This window comes from Oryzias latipes, chromosome 10 (assembly GCF_002234675.1).
Source record: "Oryzias latipes chromosome 10, ASM223467v1".
Lineage (NCBI taxonomy): Eukaryota > Metazoa > Chordata > Actinopteri > Beloniformes > Adrianichthyidae > Oryzias > Oryzias latipes.
The window spans coordinates 1660549-1678878 of NC_019868.2; the positions used below are offsets into that span (position 1 = coordinate 1660549).

Genomic DNA, 18330 nt, shown 5'->3' on the forward strand with positions numbered 1-18330 from the left:
AGCATTTCAACTACACAATAATAAGCCTATTTTTTTTGCACAGACAAACAAGGGTTTGGAAAATTAGGAGTTGGTGAAATAATTCCTACCCAGAGGAACCCTGGCAGCACTCGCATCAGGGTTGATCCAGAAAGACAGCCATGAAAGAACCACAATGAGCAGCGTAGGGGCATAAACACCCATCATGTAGAAGCCAACCTGACGGCGCAGGGTGAAAATGACCTCCACACAGGTGTAGTACCCTGAAAAAAGAATGACAACCTTGTTATAAACAACCTCAGTTGCTTGCTTTGCTGATCTACTCCCTTAACCCTGGAAAGAAATGACCCCTGTCAGAGAGAATGAAGAGCACAGAAGGAACAGTACAGCTGGCAGAGGAACTTCAGCAGCATCCCAGCTGACTTGAATTAGTCAAGACAATTTTCATTGACATCCTATGTTTAAAAGCAACAGATGTTGACCAAGGTGCTGAGCAAGGTTATTAGTTAAGTCTTATTGACTGGCAGCTTTTGGTCAGTGTGACAAAGCAGCTTCAGGTTGCAGGAAAATCCGCGAACACCAGCCTAAATTGTTTTTTTCTCATCTCTCAGTTCATCATCAGTCTCTATAGTTTGCCCTGGACACACCCACCTCTCACATGCTTCTACGCCTGCAGACACACACACAAGTAAATCAATTTTATTTCATCACTCTGTACACTCAATTCTGTTTAGGTCTAAGGGTGCACACTAGGTTTTAAATAGAATTATACTCACCGTCAAGCTCTTCCCACCACAAACCTTCATACCCATTGTACACATCAACAGGACGTGACTTCACATGTCAAAACGGTATGTTTGTCTTCTTTTCCTGTCTAAATGATTTAGATGATGTGGGAGGAGCTTAGCCTTTTATTAAAAGGGAACATTGTCCGGTTTGAGAGAGAACAATCTTGGTTGCATTAGTGGTAGCAATCTCTCTCAGAAGTTTGTTTTGTTTGGGACCCATAAAATCCCATAGTTTTTTTTTCTATGTGTTTGGTTGAGCCATAGTATTTTTGAGTGACTTCATTATTAAGCATCAAGAAGAACCCTGTCCCTGTCAGCTGATCTATGAGAGCTTGAAAAGAGTCAGCTGTAAGAATGTCTGAAAGAAAAAAAAATTCATGGGATTAAAATAATTTAAAACTGCTAAAATTGATTGGAAGTCAGTGGAGTCTGATAGCGCCAAGCTTAGCAACAACGTGTCCAAACATCTCCATCTGCTTCCCTGCATTTATCTCCAGAACATCTACCATGATCTGTTTGTCTGATGGATTCATTCCTGATCCATCCTGATCTCTCCTAAAGAGAACCTCAGCATCTTCATCTCTGCTACCTCCAGCTCTGCCTCTCTGCATCAGAGTCTCTAAACTAACATGGCTTGGCTGCTCTCTCCACAGTCCTCTACACCTTTCCTTTCATTCTGGATCACGCTCTTTAGTCACACATCCCACCTGGAACCTTCCTCCATTCAGTCCACACCGCTTGTTAATCCGCTTGTTGTTAAGTTTCTTCAAATATCATTTTTAATGCACAGTTAATGCAGCAGACATGTCCTGCACTAGCAAAGAAAAGGCTCTCAGGCACTCAGACTCATCAGTGGGTTTGCAGGGTGGATCTCTTGGGTAATACCTCAGTGGCCAAGGGTCTCTTGAGCTTTATATGGGATAGAGGGGTTTTAAGCCCTAAAGCAGGCAACAACCAATGCTGCACAGGGGTGATCTTTGTATCTGGCAAGGTAACCATGGCAACCACTTAAAAGACTGACTCATCGTCATCAGTATTCCACTTGAGAAGAGCAATGAGGTCATCCCAGCTCTGCGGCTGATGAGGGATTTTTCAACCGTTTGTGAATGTCATTTTGCACCTACAAAGGTCTGACTGTGCTTACAGCTCAAAACCAGAATTGATTTTGCTTGTTTGATTATTCCTGAGGTTTCAGGGAGAGAAAACCAGATCAGTGTAAAAACTGCATCAGCATGTTGAGTTCAATGCAGCGTCCCCTCCAAAGATACGGGAGTGGTTGTACAGCAGCAGTTAAACTGGCATGGGTTTAAGTTAGGTGGTTAAAGATGAGTTAATCAAGGAATGTTTTGAAAATGTGTGACTGCACCATGTACCAATAAAGTCAAACATTCTGTACTCACAGATAAACCATTCATCCATCAGATTTTTTTAAGCTCTGTGTTTGATTGAAATTGAAAATGCTCCTTCAGGTTTAAGAGCTGATGGAACAGTGAGACAAAACAATAAAAAAGAGGAAGAACCAAAACCAGAAATGTATCGGGTAGAGTAGGAACAAAGCTTTGGGGAGAGAAAAAGTGCCCATTTTGACCTCAACATAGATAAAGTCGGGGTCCATCAGAGTTAATCAGGAAGCTGCAACAGAGCAGCAGTCAGCATCTTTAGCCTGTTTTGTTCTGACCTGAAGTTCTGCTGGTTGATTGTTTCCTGCAGATGTCAGACCTGCTGGGTTTGTAAACTACAAGTAGATCTGACAGGTACTTTGGTCCCACACTGTGAAGTGGTTTATAAACCAGCAGCAATACTTTATGACCAATTCCATATCTAACTAGTACCTGAGGAACAGGAGTGATGTGGTCAGTTCTTCTGGTTCTGGCAGAAGCCTTCTGCTTCCCACCACTCTTTTTTGGAACAAGACACAAACACTGCTACAGCAGTCCAGCTTGCTGGAGATGCAGGGGTGAATCAGTGTCTCTAAATCTGGGCATGAGATCTCTGAAGTGTACTATTTGATTCAGATTGTGAAAAAACTAATTTGACGTAGACATAATAGGAGATCTGAAAATCAGGTTTGAGTCCATTAGAACACCAAGATTGTTAAAATTGTCTTTAGTGTTTTTATTCGACTAGAGATCAGCTGTACAGTTGTCTTTACGTGTCCCTTGTAATCAAATTGTCATGGTTTGAGTTTCTTTTGTATTGGTTTTTGCTTTCTGTCTTGTTCTGTCATGGTTAAGTTCTGTTTCCTGTTTTATTTTGAAAGGTTTCCTGTCTTGTTTTGTGTCGTGAGTTTTACTTCCTTTGGTCCCCATCTGCCCTGATTGTGTTCACCTGTGTCTTGTCTGCCCTGTCTGTATATAAGTTCTGTCTCTGCCTTCCTCGTGTGCTGGTCCATTAACTTCTGGTCGTGTGTTTAATGTCTTCATGTGTCTTTGTCTGTTAATGCCAAGTTTCATGCCACGCCACAGTGAGTTTTGCTTTGTCATCCTGCTCTGCAGCGCTTTTTGTTATTATTAAATCCCTTGCCCTTGAACCCGTTTGCCTCCCGTCTCTGCGCCTGGGTCCTACCGGCTCTCGAGCCACCCCTCACATGACAGAATGGACCAGCCATATTTCTTGGACCCAGCAGAGCGGGACATGCAGCTTTTGGAGGCCTACTGCCTCGAAGCAGAGAGGACCAGGTCCTATTGGGACTTTGACATGCTCCGGTTTTTCACTCCTGCTATGGAAGGGACCCGTCTTGACTGGAGAGGGAGTCGTCTTGCCCTGAGGGGGGGTCGTCGCCGTCGTCCCCGCCGTCCCCCACAGCCACGTTCAGTGGTGGTCCCGGACGCACCACAGCCACGTTCAGTGGTGGTCCCGGACGCACCACAGCCACGTTCAGTGGTGGTCCCGGACGCACCACAGCCACGTTCAGTGGTGGTCCCGGACGCACCACAGCCACGTTCAGTGGTGGTCCCGGACGCACCACAGCCACGCTCAGTGGTGGTCCCGTACGCACCGCAGCCACGTTCAGTGGTGGTCCTGGACGCACCCCGACCCGTCCCAGCTCCCAGGGGGGTGCCGCCTGCGCCCCGACCCGTCCCGGCTTCCAGGGGGGTGCCGCCTGCGCCCCGACCCGTTCCAGCTTCCAGGGGGGTTCCGCCTGCGCCCCGACCCGTTCCAGCTCCCAGGGGGGTGCCGCCTGAACCCCAACCGGTCCCTGCTTCCACTGGCACGCCCGACCCGCCAGAGCCTGACTGCTGGCCCGACCCGCCGGAGCCTGACTGCTGGCCCGACCCGCCGGAGCCTGACTGCTGGCCCGACCCGCCGGAGCCTGACTGCTGGCCCGACCCGCCGGAGCCTGACTGCTGGCCCGACCCGCCGGAGCCTGACTGCTGGCCCGACCCGCCGGAGCCTGACTGCTGGCCCGACCCGCCGGAGCCTGACTGCTGGCCCGACCCGCCGGAGCCTGACTGCTGGCCCGACCCGCCGGAGCCTGACTGCTGGCCCGACCCGCCGGAGCCTGACTGCTGGCCCGACCCGCCAGAGCCTGACTGCTGGCCCGACCCGCCAGAGCCTGACTGCTGGCCCGACCCGCCAGAGCCTGACTGCTGGCCCGACCCGCCAGAGCCTGACTGCTGGCCCGACCCGCCAGAGCCTGACTGCTGGCCCGACCCGCCAGACTCCATGCCTGACTCCATGCCTGACTCCATGCCTGACTCCATGCCTGACTCCATGCCTGACTCCATGCCTGACTCCATGCCTGACTCCACGCCTGACGACTCCACGCCTGACGACTCCACGCCTGACGACTCCACGCCTGACGACTCCACGCCTGACGACTCCACGCCTGACGACTCCACGCCTGACGACTCCACGCCTGACGACTCCACGCCTGACGACTCCACGCCTGACTCCAAGCCTGATCTGCCTCGCCGGACGGCGCGGAACCCCGGCCGTCCTCCGGACCTGCCTCGCCGGACGGCGCGGAACCCCGGCCGTCCTCCGGACCTGCCTCGCCGGACGGCGCGGAACCCCGGCCGTCCTCCGGACCTGCCTCGCCGGACGGCGCGGAACCCCGGCCGTCCTCCGGACCTGCCTCGCCGGACGGCGCGGAACCCCGGCCGTCCTCCGGACCTGCCTCGCCGGACGGCTCGGAACCCCGGCCGTCCGCCTGACTCCTTGGACTCTTATGCCCGTCGAGGTTTGACCTCCGGGGCCCCCCCCTCAGTTGACTTTGGGAACCTCGGAGCGGTTCCTTGAGGGGGGGGTACTGTCATGGTTTGAGTTTCTTTTGTATTGGTTTTTGCTTTCTGTCTTGTTCTGTCATGGTTAAGTTCTGTTTCCTGTTTTATTTTGAAAGGTTTCCTGTCTTGTCTTGTGTCGTGAGTTTTACTTCCTTTGGTCCCCATCTGCCCTGATTGTGTTCACCTGTGTCTTGTCTGCCCTGTCTGTATATAAGTTCTGTCTCTGCCTTCCTCGTGTGCTGGTCCATTAACTTCTGGTCGTGTGTTTAATGTCTTCATGTGTCTTCGTCTGTTCATGCCAAGTTTCATGCCACGCCACAGTGAGTTTTGCTTTGTCATCCTGCTCTGCAGCGCTTTTTGTTATTATTAAATCCCTTGCCCTTGAACCCGTTTGCCTCCCGTCTCTGCGCCTGGGTCCTACCGGCTCTCGAGCCACCCCTCACATGACACAAATGAATGACAATGTCTATCCAGGAGCTGTGAGCAGCGGCAGAATCTGATGAACCGGCTCACACTGCTTTAGAATAAACTTGTAAAAATCTTTTGTGTCTGTTGTTTTAAATGACATTTTAACGTGACCTTCTGATGGTTAAAGTTCTATATTTAATACATGACATGCAGCTTAAACACTACCAGCACATGTTTTTGTTCTGTTTCAAGGAGTCAAAGAAACACAAATCCTCAACTGGACAGCTGATCCTCAGAATTTACAACTACAAGCTTGAATGTTCCATTAAAAACTTAATGACTCTGATGTTTGAAATAAGGATAAAACCTAAACATTATTTTAAAATGTTTTCAAATCATTTTTGATGTACAGCTTACAAACCAACAAACTTTTCATTTGCTTCAAATTACGTTTTTTTTTCTATTTACAATTCTGTTGGGTTTCTCCTTCATGCAAACAGACAATAATAAAACTTTCTTATAAGGTTTAATATGTAGTAATTCCATTACACAGGCTTAAGTGAAACGAGTGTGATGTATTTTGAAAGACAGACAAGTGATCATGATCAAATAATAATTTCTGAAATGTCTAATTGCATAAAATAATAATTATTAAGCGACTGACAGATTAGACTGTATTGTCTCATGCCGTGCCATGTACTATTGAAGCACAAACTCTGCTACATAACAAACCAATTTCAGGTAAACATATTTCAAACATTAAGAGCTGGAGAGGACTGCATGGATATTACCATTACTGTAACAATCTAAAACAATGAATCAGTGTCAGACATACCTGTTCCCTCATAGAACTTAGTGCAGTTTCCATAATCGATATCTTCTTGTCTGATGTCAAACTGCGGCAGAGCGATGGCGTCCATTTGCACAGGATCTTCTGTCTGCCACATAAACTGCAGGTCATCCGTCGTGTATCCGACTGAGAAGGAAGGGAAAGACACGCACTTTTATAAACTACAGCTTACATTTTATGGAGAATAGGAGACTGAAAACACAGAAAACCACTCCAAATACTCCAAACGCTTTATCTTTAGAACAGTGACTGGCAGTAGTTGTGAAAACTGATAGCGTTCCCAAAGATGGAACCGTTTCAGAGAGAACTCACAGCTTTCCAGTTGCATTTTGCACCTCTGTGTGTCCATTGGAAACAAGGTCAGATCCAGAGGACAGGAGAGAGTGACAGACAACCTTAAAAGAAAAAACACACTTTTTTTGTAAATCTGTGTACTTCTAGATTGTGTTATTCCTCGTTGTTTACCCGAGTATTGTCCCACAAAAGCTTTGTTTGTAGAACCGTTGGAGTAAACTTCAGAACTCACACATTTCAAAGATTACTGCAGCCTCTTTTCAGAGCGTGAACTGCATTTGCTGTGGATAAACAAAATGGTTTCAGAGAATTTCAGGCTCATGTTGCAGATTATCCACAGAGATGACAGAACCAAACAAAAACACATGCTCCACCAGTCCCTTTGGAAATAAGACCTAGTTACCAAATGCTTCGGTACAGTCTTATGGATTAGGACTTCAAACACCGTGTTAATATCAGTGGAAAATAACAGAATTTCCAATAAGGAGGGAAAAAGCTTCTCCCATCAGACCAAAGCCAGAGACGGTGACTGGAATTCCTCTGGTGGGTTAACAGAAAGTCAGCCGTGATTTGTTAGATCATCCAGTTGTGGCTGATTTCTCAGCTTGATGATCAGTTACCTTAGATAGATATTTTTATATTCAAATATTAAAGTATTTAGCCTATGTTATTAAAGTGATGAAAAACATCTAAACAAAAATTACATTTAGGAATATTTAAAAAAAAGAAATCAATGTGTGAAATGTTACCGTATTTTATTTCTTGTTTGTATTGATGTGCTTTAGAATTGGTACAAAAAATGTTAAGATAAAATAAAGTTTCCTATTTTTTAGAAGTTGTGCTGTTTACCTTAACGGTTTGAAATGTGTGCGTTATTATCAAATGAGACAAATATAAATTTAGTGTTTACTATGTTCAATTGTCCAAATGTTCTTTTTTAATTCCTTTTTTGTTTTAGTCATCATTCTGCATTGATAAGACTCTGGAGTCTCATCTCTGTCAAAAAACACAGACTTTCTCTTGCTGGAGGCGAAAAAACTGTCTTATGTTTCTTTTCAGGGTTACATCGGGGGAACTGTGTGGGTGGAGGGAGGAATCTGGTGAGGGAGGGGTGCCAACTGTTTGTGATTGTCCTGTGTTTTCTGTTTTAACTAATTCTCATATTTTATGACTATTTTATTGGCTTTTATGTAGCGATTGCAGCGATATGTGTTGTCAACTGATTCGAAAGGCGCAATACAAACAAGGAAAGTCTGAGTTTGCTGATTTTCTCCATAACAACAGTTCATCAGGACTCTGCACTGAGTACACCTGTGCTGTTCTCTTGGAATGACAGTGAGAGTATTTTCAGGTGACCTCTGACAGCACTGAGCAGTCAAATTACCTGAGCAGGTAAATCCCCCTCTTAAACATTTGTGGACTGTCCATTTCAGGTATTCTAGCTTTCAGAACCAAAAACAGTTTAAATGCACGTGTTTCTTTTTAAAGTTTGGTTCATTTTGATCCAACAGAGGTTCTTGTTTTGAAGCTCATCTGAGGCTCTTAGCCAATCACAAACCAACTTCTGACTGATGTTGAACTCATCTTTACTTATGTCATGTTTTCTGTGTTTTATTATTTGCTGCCTGACTTGAGTGCAGTGATGTGCAGCCAGTGCCAGAGAAACTCTATCAAGGTGTGGGCGCTCACATTAGGAAGCATGAACATCCCTACAAAAACACACATAAAAATGTGCAGTCACATACAGATTTAGATTTTAGTTTTTGGAAAACCAAATTTTTAAAGAATTAACTAAATGCCGCAGAGGAAGACTAATTGAGAGGCTCTCTATAGTACCTGGATGAGGGAAGAACAAGAGATTCTCTGTTTATTTGTTGGTGAATGGTGCACAGTGTTTTTCATGAGTTAGTTATCCTTAAGTGAGTTTGGTGAGGCCCTTTTTTCTGGGGTTCTCTTTCTGAATCTTTTAAATCATCCAAAGTCCCTGCAGGAGAACATTACTCTTTTGTTTTCAATCAAAGCCTTCATTCAGTCAGTGTCTTCTTCTGATGTTCTGACTCTGGCCCTTCACTCAGACACTGCTCTGTGCTGAGCTACAAGCATCACTTCCAGTCACAACAGTCTTCAGTGAGTTCCTCTGTTTGGCTTCAGAAAAGAAACATGCTGGAAAGAAATGTAAGCAGCGGTGTTTAGAAAAACAGATGATATTTGTTTCTTAACCCTTTAACACTTGAGAAGTTGCCGACAATGCCTAACACACAATTTTGACCCCATTCATGAGATGAATTTTCATCTTTTTATATTTGATGATTTTTCATATCGGCTTTGCACCATTATGCAACGCTTTGCTAACATAAAGTGTTGCATAACAGTGCAAAACGGCGCTAAGCCACTTTTCCCACTTCAGAATCACGTGGAATTACGTTAATAGTGTAAATGATTTTGCAGAGTTACGACAGTCAAAAGAATGTCAGCACTGGAGCTCAAGCTCTGGTGTTAAAGGGTTAATTAACATGAATGCAAGGCTCTGCACCTTCATTCAAATGATAAAGGTTTATTCTAATAATGTCTTCCTTGACTAAATTCTCTTATAAATCTCCAGATTGTTTTGTGGACTTGTGAAGCAGATGTGTGTCTTATAAGGAGTTTTGTTGGGACACAAGCTGCCGTCTTTGGCACATCTGTGTGCAACAAATACAATGGTGAGAGTCTGGTGCGACCCCTCTCCCTGTTCGGTCCTGTTGATAGTTGCTGTCTTTATGATTTTGAGGGACACATTTGGGCTCTCAGGGTCATGAAGTCATAACTTTGTCCTGTCTACATGGTGGAGCCCCGATTGTGAGGAACAACCTCAGCTATTTAATGACTTTTTGAAAGTCATCTTCATGTTTCCCTTAACTTTCTTCAGACATGTTCAGTATTTCTGTTATTTTTATTTAATTTTTCTGCCCAATAGATATATCAAACCAAAGACGATTATTTACCCTTGTTCTATCCTAGGTACTTTAACATTGGGAGTGGGGTCATCTAGACCCACTAGACAGTGCTCTGAACCTTTTTTCTTCAATGATTTGTGATCTTCACTGGTGTCCATGGATTACATGAAATCTTTCCACCTTTATCCACCTTTGTCATGGTAGGGAGAATACATCAATGTAAGGGGGGGGGGGGGGGGGTCATAGGATAGCACAAGGGTTAAAGGAGTCTTTCCTGGAAAACAAAAAAACAAAATAAAACAAAAAAAAACACAGCTCATCTTTAAGCTTGAATGTGAGATGTTTGACTTAAAAACTCCATTTCAGCACTGTCTATTTCCCAACATTTAAGATATTATACCAAAGAAAAATAAGAAAAAAATGTAAACAAAACAGCCACAGTGATGGTGAGACGATTACCTCATACTGATTAGGACATCTCCATTGCGGAAGATGAAGAGGAGGATGTTTTCCTGTGTGACGTCATGAAAGTTAGCGCTCTTCTCGTTAGCAAAGAACAGGTCAGGCTTCCAGAGACATTTGAACATTTTGGGATCGACAGTGAGAGAATCGGATTTGAAGTCGTCTGGCAGCTTGAGCCGCGGATCGTTCCAGCGCTGACGCAGGAAGATGTTGACTCTGTAGTCCTGTGAGGTTCAACAGCACAAACTCAGATGGGCGCCACGCCGCTCACTTTGGAAGAAAAGTCCACCTAAAGCTCAAGTGTGTGAAATGGTTTATGAAAAAAATAACAGCTGAAGCAAATGCAGAGAGCATATATGAAATGAAAAAAATCACCAGTTTGGCATTACTGACTGATTTTTAAGATGAAACAGCTTCTATTTCAAAAAAGGCGCCGATTTTTGTTCATGTTCTGTTTGGGTGCTTTAGCCTGAAGGGCAGCAGACGGGGAGGAGCAGGTCAAATGTTTGCAAAGCAAATCCCTTCACTGAGTTCATTGGTGAACTTGACACATTTTTGCACCTGATTGCAGGTAACCTTAGCGACCTCTTGTCAATCTGCAAAGATCCTTTCTTGGACACATTTCGCTCATTTATCTTCTATCATTATTAAGTTCAATCTTCACATGGAGTTAAACAGAACTCTGCCTTCATTTTTGAAAGGCTAAACTCATTCATCACGTTGTGGTTTTAAGGGATTACAGTTTGCAATGTGACAGAGTTCTTGGTGGCATTTTCCCATCTTTTAAAATAGAAGGCATTGTTAGTCTACAGTGTTGCATGTCAAATGTAAGCTAAAATCTCCAAAGGCGCCATACTTTTTTTCATATTTAACAGCTAAAAAGGAAGAATTTATGGCCTAGGAAAAACCAAACTCTGATCCATCATCATGAAGAGAGCTACACCTTTCCTTCCCTTAAAGGAAACAAAATCCCAGCAGTGTGCTGCAGTTTATTTTACAATTTATAATTCTGACCAAACAATAATCCTTTTATATTCAGGGCATTCCAGTTCAATGCAGACCTTAGAGACTTGTTTTTCTCAGCTTCTGCATATCACCAGAAAAAAAGTAACTATCTAAAGCCTTTAGGTTCTGAACGTTTTCACATGCATCTCACAGCAGGGTTGGAAACTCAGCAGCTGCTCACATTATGCATTAACCTTTCAGGGAGGGAGGGGAACCTGTTTTCCTGTAGTTGATGTCTAATTTAGGAAGGCCAGCTGTCCTTTGTGCCCATCCTCATTTTAGTCCTCGCACAAGCAGCCTCTGCTGGGCTCTGGCTCACAGAGACCCGGGCCATTTCCCACACGTTTGCCTTTTCTGAAAAGCAGACAAGGACATATATCTCCCTCCTGGCTCACCATCAAGCTGCCAGTGCAGCTTTCGATCTCTGAGAGATTTAACACTGCCGCTGTTGTAATCATCAAGGAAAACTCCAGCTGAGGACTGGTGAAATAACACACAACTGCAGGTTAATGCAGCTCACAACATCAATTACTGAGGTATCCAATCATAAAATGAAAATAAGCGTATTAAATACTGCTAAGGAGGTGGTGTTTGGTTGGCTGAGGGAGGTGTAAAGGATGAAGGACGGGTTCCTGGAAGCAGACACCCTAAAGAGTGATAAACTAAGGGAAAAAGTGACCAGCTGTTGTTGCTTTTTCTCCTCCTCCTTGTACATTTTTAACTTCTGTTGCTTTCAGAGCACTCAGAGAGAAAAGACAAGTGTCTTTTGGGATCGCATGGCTATTTTTTCTCTCTTTTTTATCTTTTCCCTTTTTTGTGTGTGGTTTTATTCTTCTCAGCATCTTCCCTTCCGCCTCTTAGGTTTTTTTTGTCCTTGTCAGTCTATTTTTTTTTCTTATGACTCACTCTGTGTCTCCATTATCTATTATTCACTCTTTTCTGTCGTTCTTTCTTTCTTGGTCTTCTGCATGTGGGTGTTTAGCTGATTTTTCTAACTCCAGTCAAACCCCCGGCTGTCCAAGATCATTCCAGTGAAAATGAACAAAATGAAACCGATAAAGACGGAAAGTTGTTTCAGATGAGGGGCCCCTCATTTCCTTCTGTGATTTATCAGGACAGGACAGAGCTGAGTCGCTCTCGTGCTTCCAGAAGCTTTTGCTCCTCTCACTCCAGCATGCTGATGTGCATGTTCACCCGTAAATGCACACAAGTGTTTGTGTGCACCCCTACAATCATGCTGAAATGATGCAGACACTCCCTGCTGCCCGAGCTCGTCTGCTCCTGTTTACAGATTTTTCTTCCAGCAGCTTCCAAACTCTTTGCTTTTCTTTCAGCTGTAAAGCTTTTGTTTTATGAGTGACTAAGAACCAACTAATTATCATTCAAATCACACATCAGCAATTATTCCTCTGATAAATGAAGCATTATAACTACACAATGCTCATAATGATTCATTTGTTCTGGCCTGTAGGAAACCCTCCCGCTTCAATCCTCTGCACAGTTCGGCAGTTTTCAGATGGACAGAATTGATTTCTGGAGGTCCTGTTGGAGCAGGATGGAGCAGATTCTCACCATGGTGGTTTCCTGGATTGAGCCGAAGCTGTTGATGAAAATGTTCACTCTGTCCTCCACAGGAATTCCTGCATTCAGAGGAAGGAAAGAAGTGAGTTTTTGACTGAAAACTGCTCTGAGATTAAAAGTCAAGCTCTGCATTGCCTGTTGTTCCTGCAGGCAGAAACACTGAATTCTATTCCATTCTTGAATTGATTTTCTTATTGATCATGAGATGCTAACAAGCAGCGTAGAGTGAATCATGTTAAGATGTCCTCTATTAATTTAGCTAATGCACCCATTGTGGGGGTAGCATAGAGCTCATTTCTTCTTTGACAAACAACTGGATCCAGAACTATTCAGAAACAGTTTCTGCATCGCTCCTCGTTTTGGAGGCCGTGGAAAATGCCTGAACACGGTGCAGTTGAGCTGCTTTTTTGGAGATTATGACATGGATGTCAATGGAAAGGGAGCTTGCAGCCCACCCTGAAATCAAGAGCAGATGTTTGGCTGCTGGACCAGTTCCAGTCGGTCAGGGAGGGAGTGAGCCTGATCACTGCAGTTCAGACAGGAGTGCAGCTCCCACTGCAGGAACCAGAGGATGAATACGGTCTGCAGACACACCAAAGTCAGGCAGTCTGGCTTCACTTGTTAGACTATATCTGCTCCTGCTGTGTGAGGAGTGAAGAATGAAACAAAGACTTAGACTTGTGCAGCATATCCAGTCAGGATGAGATACATTTTCTGGTATTTCTGTAAATTCTTAGCATGTAAAATCAGAACGTTTTAGCTCTATAATTATTATTATAGTGGCCAAAAGCCCATCTCCTTCAACAGATTCCAAGTTGTCTTGTTTTTTTTCATGGAGTTAGAAATGCTGGTCTGTTGGATTTCTTTAGAAGTGGATGAGGGAAGCTTTAAACAATTGTGCTCTTGTGCAAATGTTGTGCTTTAGAAGGATTGAACAGTTAAACAGATTTACAATTTTACCCTGCTTCATAAAAACCTACGTTTTTTAAATTATTTTTCTTTATTTGAACTATTATCCAGCTGTACAAAGACTTCTGAGCCAATAACCATTTTCAACCTTATTTAGCAGCTTTGAGCAGTTGGTGATATTTTAGAAGCAATTGAATTACCATATTTTCTGCACTAAGACACAAACGTGTTTGTAAGTTTTAACAAGGTTGGGAATTAGCAGTTATGTTTGTTTTAGCTGTTTCAGTCTATTGCATAGGTGCAGGTTACATGAATTGTGAACAGGCTAACGTGGCTGATGTGTAACGTGTCACAAAAGTGAACACAGTTATTAAAGTCTGACTGCTGGTCTTCTCTCTGACTCTTTTTGCTCAATGCCTTATATAATTTGGTGTGCCTTATAGCAGAAGTTACAAAATAGTCCCTTCATTGATGATAAGTTGAGTTTAAACGTTTCAGACATTTCATCAGAAAGATGTAATTAGACAGATTCAGCCTCTTTAGGGCCCAGCTTCAGTACACAGCCCTCGCATGAGCATTTTTACAGACAACTCAAATGTTCTAGTCATGTGTGATATGTCTGGAAGCCTTCAGTACATTTTCTCAGCATTCCCACTTGCTTACATAATGCCATTCTACCATTATATTTTGTCTCTCTTTTTGGACATTTTTGATTTTCAATGTTCTTACTGAGGACAACAGAATGCAGCTGCACTCAATCTTTGATTTGTGATTACAGGAAACATTACTTATATAGAATTATGGAAAATAATACAGGGTTTGGGGGGATTTCCCTCAGTTTAATCTTTTTATCATTGATTCAATTCTCTTTTTTTGTGAGATTACTGGCCTCATCCAGACCTGCAAGCATATTAGTATGAGGACAAATGTCAATGTTACATAAGATAATAATGTGCTTTTGATAACTAGTGTAATGATGGAGATTAGGTAGAAAATACAACATAAGGAGCAGGCATGAAAAAGAAAACGGGAGTTTTATGTAACATCTGCATGTCAACACTGCACACATGTGTGCCCCAACATCAGGTCTTTATGTATTTTATTTGCATGGCAGCAGCCCAGAACTGTAAATTAAGACAAAGCAGACAAAGCCTCACCCTTGAAGTTGGGCCTTATCCTGGGATCATAAGTGATCAGTAACCTGTTCAAGATGTTACTGGTTGAATTTGCAGGAACTCGAGCCAGATCCTCAGATGACAGCTGCCTACAAACAAAGCAGATAGAGAGGGAACATCAGTGGGTCAAATTCCTTCACAGCAACAGTGCAGATGCAAAAGAGCTGCCACTTCTAGCTGCTCTGTGTACTCACTCATTGAACTGTATGCTGGGAAAGCAACAAGGAGATTATTTGAACTCGTAAAAGCTGGACCACCAACTTCATGCTGGAGTGTTTGGACATGTTCTGGAATGTTTCTCTACAATGGGAGGCAAGGGTGGCATTGAAGGGGTATTTCTGGACAAACTGGCCAAATGAAGGTTTTAAGTCACACTGAATCTCCTTAGCAAAGTACACATGGTGAACTGTAACCCATACCACTATACTCCCGCCGTGAAAACTAATGATTCAAGATCTTAATGATCACTTAATCTTGTATTTGTGCTTATTTTATTGTATTTGTATTAAACAAGCTTCTTGTCAACACTTAAGAAGTCAAAGGGCATTGAAGATGTGGAGGCTAATTTCAAATGATGTTGCACAAACGAGCATATCTTTGGACTACAAACTAGCATGGAATACAAAGAACATAGAAATGTAAAGAGAAAATGAAGAAAAAATCATCGTATCAAATCAAACTTTATTTATAAAGCACTTTTCATATAAAAAATATAACACGTAGTGCTTTACATTAAAACAACAAAATATAAAAACAAGCAAGACGATTAAAATAAACAAGCACAAAAAACAAAATAAATAAATGAATAAAAATAAATAAATAAATAAATAGGGCCCCCCTCCCTGTACCTAGCCCCCCACTCCTTTCACACCTCCCACCCCTTAACTGATGGGGAAAGACAATGAGAAACAGGCTGAGCACGAAAACAAGACGTTGGAAACGCTGATAATTGGAACCTCCCCTTCCGTGAACAGCCGCATGACCAGCCAAATGCAGCATCACAGGCGGGGACCGCTCCACCACAGCTAAGTGTTGATGCAGGTCCCCATCCAGAGCCGCAGTGGCTGAACAGCAGCCGACCCAGAGGGAGAGGTCCCAGCTGAGGAAGCACCGGAAATAAAATGGAAATAAAAATGAGAATGAAAAAGTAAACATATTGATAAAAACAATAAAACATTGAAATAAGGTAAATTAAAATAACACGTTAAAAATCTAGTTCAAGTTCATAAAACAAGATAAAATGGATGAATAAATAAATAAAAATAAATAAATAAATACATATAATAAATAACTGAATAAATAAATGAAAGTAGTAAAAATTAGCTAAAAGCCAGGTTAAACAGATGGGTCTTTAACCTTTTCTTTAAAGCATCAATGCTCTCTGCGGCTCTCAGGTCCTCTAGTAGACCATGTTCCATAAACGGGGACCATAGTGCTGAAATGCAGCCTCTCCATAGGTTTTGGTTTTTACAGTTGGAATGGTTAACAGACCAGTGGTAGAGGATGTCAGGGTCCGCGAGGGTTCATACTTCACTAAAAGATCTGATAGATAAGAAGGCGCAAGACCGTTAAGACATATAAAAACTGTTAAAAGTATCTTAAAATCAATCCTGAAGCATATGGGGAGCCAATGCAGGGATTTTAAAATTGGGGTGATGTGAGCTCGCCTCCTGGTCTTTGTAAGAACTCGTGCAGCAGAATTTTGGAGAAGCTGAAGGTTCCTAATGTTGTTTTTTTTGAAGACCAGCAAGCAGGGTGTTACAATAATCAATTTAACTCATGATAAAAACATGCATTAGCGTCTCCATATTAGCAAAAGAGAGTAGCCAGATTTCTGAGATGATAAAAACCAGTTTTAACCACCTGTTTTATGTGTGGAATAAAAGTTAGCTTAGAGTCGAAGATAACGCCCAGGTTTCTGACTGTTTCTGAATGACTAAATGAAAGTTCCTGTAGCTTCAGAAACTGTTTCTCCCTCTTGGCTTCAGGACCGATAACTACAATTTCCGTTTTCTCCTGGTTGAGCTGCAGAAAATTATTTGCCATCCATAATTTTACATCTAAAATACAGTTAAAAAGTGCTTCTATTGGTCTTGTGTCATCAGGAGACATAGCTATGTACAGCTGGGTATCATCAGCATAGCTATGAAAGCTGATGTTGTGGCTCCTGATGACATTCCCCAGAGGAAGCATGTAAATGTTAAAAAGTAAGGGGCCAAGGATGGAACCTTGAGGCACACCACAATTAATTTCATGGACCCCAGAGAAGTGTGTGTCCATGCTTACCATAAAGTTTCTCTTCATGAGATACGACTCGAACCACTTGAGAACAGTCCCTGAAGGGCCAAGACTTTTAAGTCTGTTTACAAGGATCAGGTGATCAACAGTATCAAATGCTGCACTTAGATCTAGTAGAACTAGTACTGAGATCTGACCTGAATCCAAGGCACACCTGACATCATTAACGATTTTTAACAAGGCTGTCTCTGTGCTGTGGTTCGTCCTAAAACCAGACTGGTTTATCTCAAAAATGTTGTTTTGTAAGAGAAACTCATTTAGCTGAATAAAAACAAATTTTTCTAAAACCTTGATTAAAAATGGCAAGTTGGACACAGGTCTGTAGTTATTAAAAACTGAAGGGTCTAAATTTGTTTTCTTGAGTAACGGTTTCACCACTGCCTTTTTAAAGGCAGCAGGAAAGATTCCCGTCTGTAGAGAGGAGTTCATGATATTTAAAATCTCACTCTCAAAAGACCCGTAAAATGATTTAAAAAGTGATGTAGGGATGGGGTCTAAAAAACAAGTTGTTGGATTAACTTGGGAGAAAACTCGACCAAGTGTTGCAGCTTCAACCAGGTCAAAACTGTCCAGTGCTTCCTCAGATAAGATCAAGCCATCATTACCAATAAAAAGGCTTTTCTGTTCATTTATGATGTCAGATCTGACATAATCAATCTTGCTCCTGAAGTGGTCTGCAAATTCCTCACACAATGAGGCGGAGGCTGGCCTTGTGTTTTTTTTCACATTTGTTGATTAAAGATTCAATTGTGCTGAAAAGGACTCTGGGGTTATTTTTATTTACAGAAATGATGTTCGCAAAGTAGGAATTTCTGGTCTGTTTTACTGTTTGATTATATCGTTTTAGTTGGTTTTGGTATAGTTGATAGTTTTTATCAAGTCTTTCGGCAGATCTACAACGTCTCTTCAATTGTTTAATTTCCTCAGTTCTCCAGGGGGGTCTGGGTTTGATTCTTATCTTCTTAGATTTTAGAGGAGCAACTGAGTCGAGACTGGATTTTAATTTACTGTTAAAACTTTCAACAAGTAGATCACAGGGGGCCGGCAAGACAAGTGGAGAGTAGGAGCGAACAGATGTAATAAACTTTTCGACCACCTCAGGAGTCAAGTAGCGTTTCTTCACCGTTCTCACAGAGGTCTCTTATTTTATAAAACCAGTGATGTTAAGAAGCACACAGTAATGGTCAGATACAGCCAGGTCCACAACAGTGGACACACTGGTAGGTAAACCATGACTGATGACGAGGTCAAGAGTGCGCCCCCTGTTGTGAGTCGGCTGCATGACATGTTGTTTAAAATCAAGAGAAGCAAGCAAGTCCAAGAACTGAGTGGTGCAATAGTCCGACTTCCCGTCTATATTCAGGTTAAAGTCACCAGTTCTTAAAATCATGTTAAAGGAAGTGTGGACAGATGCTAAAA

General features: G+C 42.8%; 1 protein-coding gene across 1 annotated transcript in view; it reads right to left on the reverse strand.

The window, feature by feature from the left end:
• The window catches only part of glrb (glycine receptor beta), a 64548-nt gene that overhangs the window by 15540 nt on the left and 30678 nt on the right, over positions 1–18330 (reverse strand). The window contains exons 3-8 of the mRNA XM_004086476.4: positions 14596–14702; positions 12521–12588; positions 9941–10167; positions 6564–6646; positions 6237–6377; positions 90–242 (exon numbers count right to left, since the gene is read on the reverse strand). Of these exons, the coding sequence (XP_004086524.1) occupies positions 90–242; positions 6237–6377; positions 6564–6646; positions 9941–10167; positions 12521–12588; positions 14596–14702 (779 nt within the window). The remainder of the gene's footprint in view (positions 1–89; positions 243–6236; positions 6378–6563; positions 6647–9940; positions 10168–12520; positions 12589–14595; positions 14703–18330) is intronic.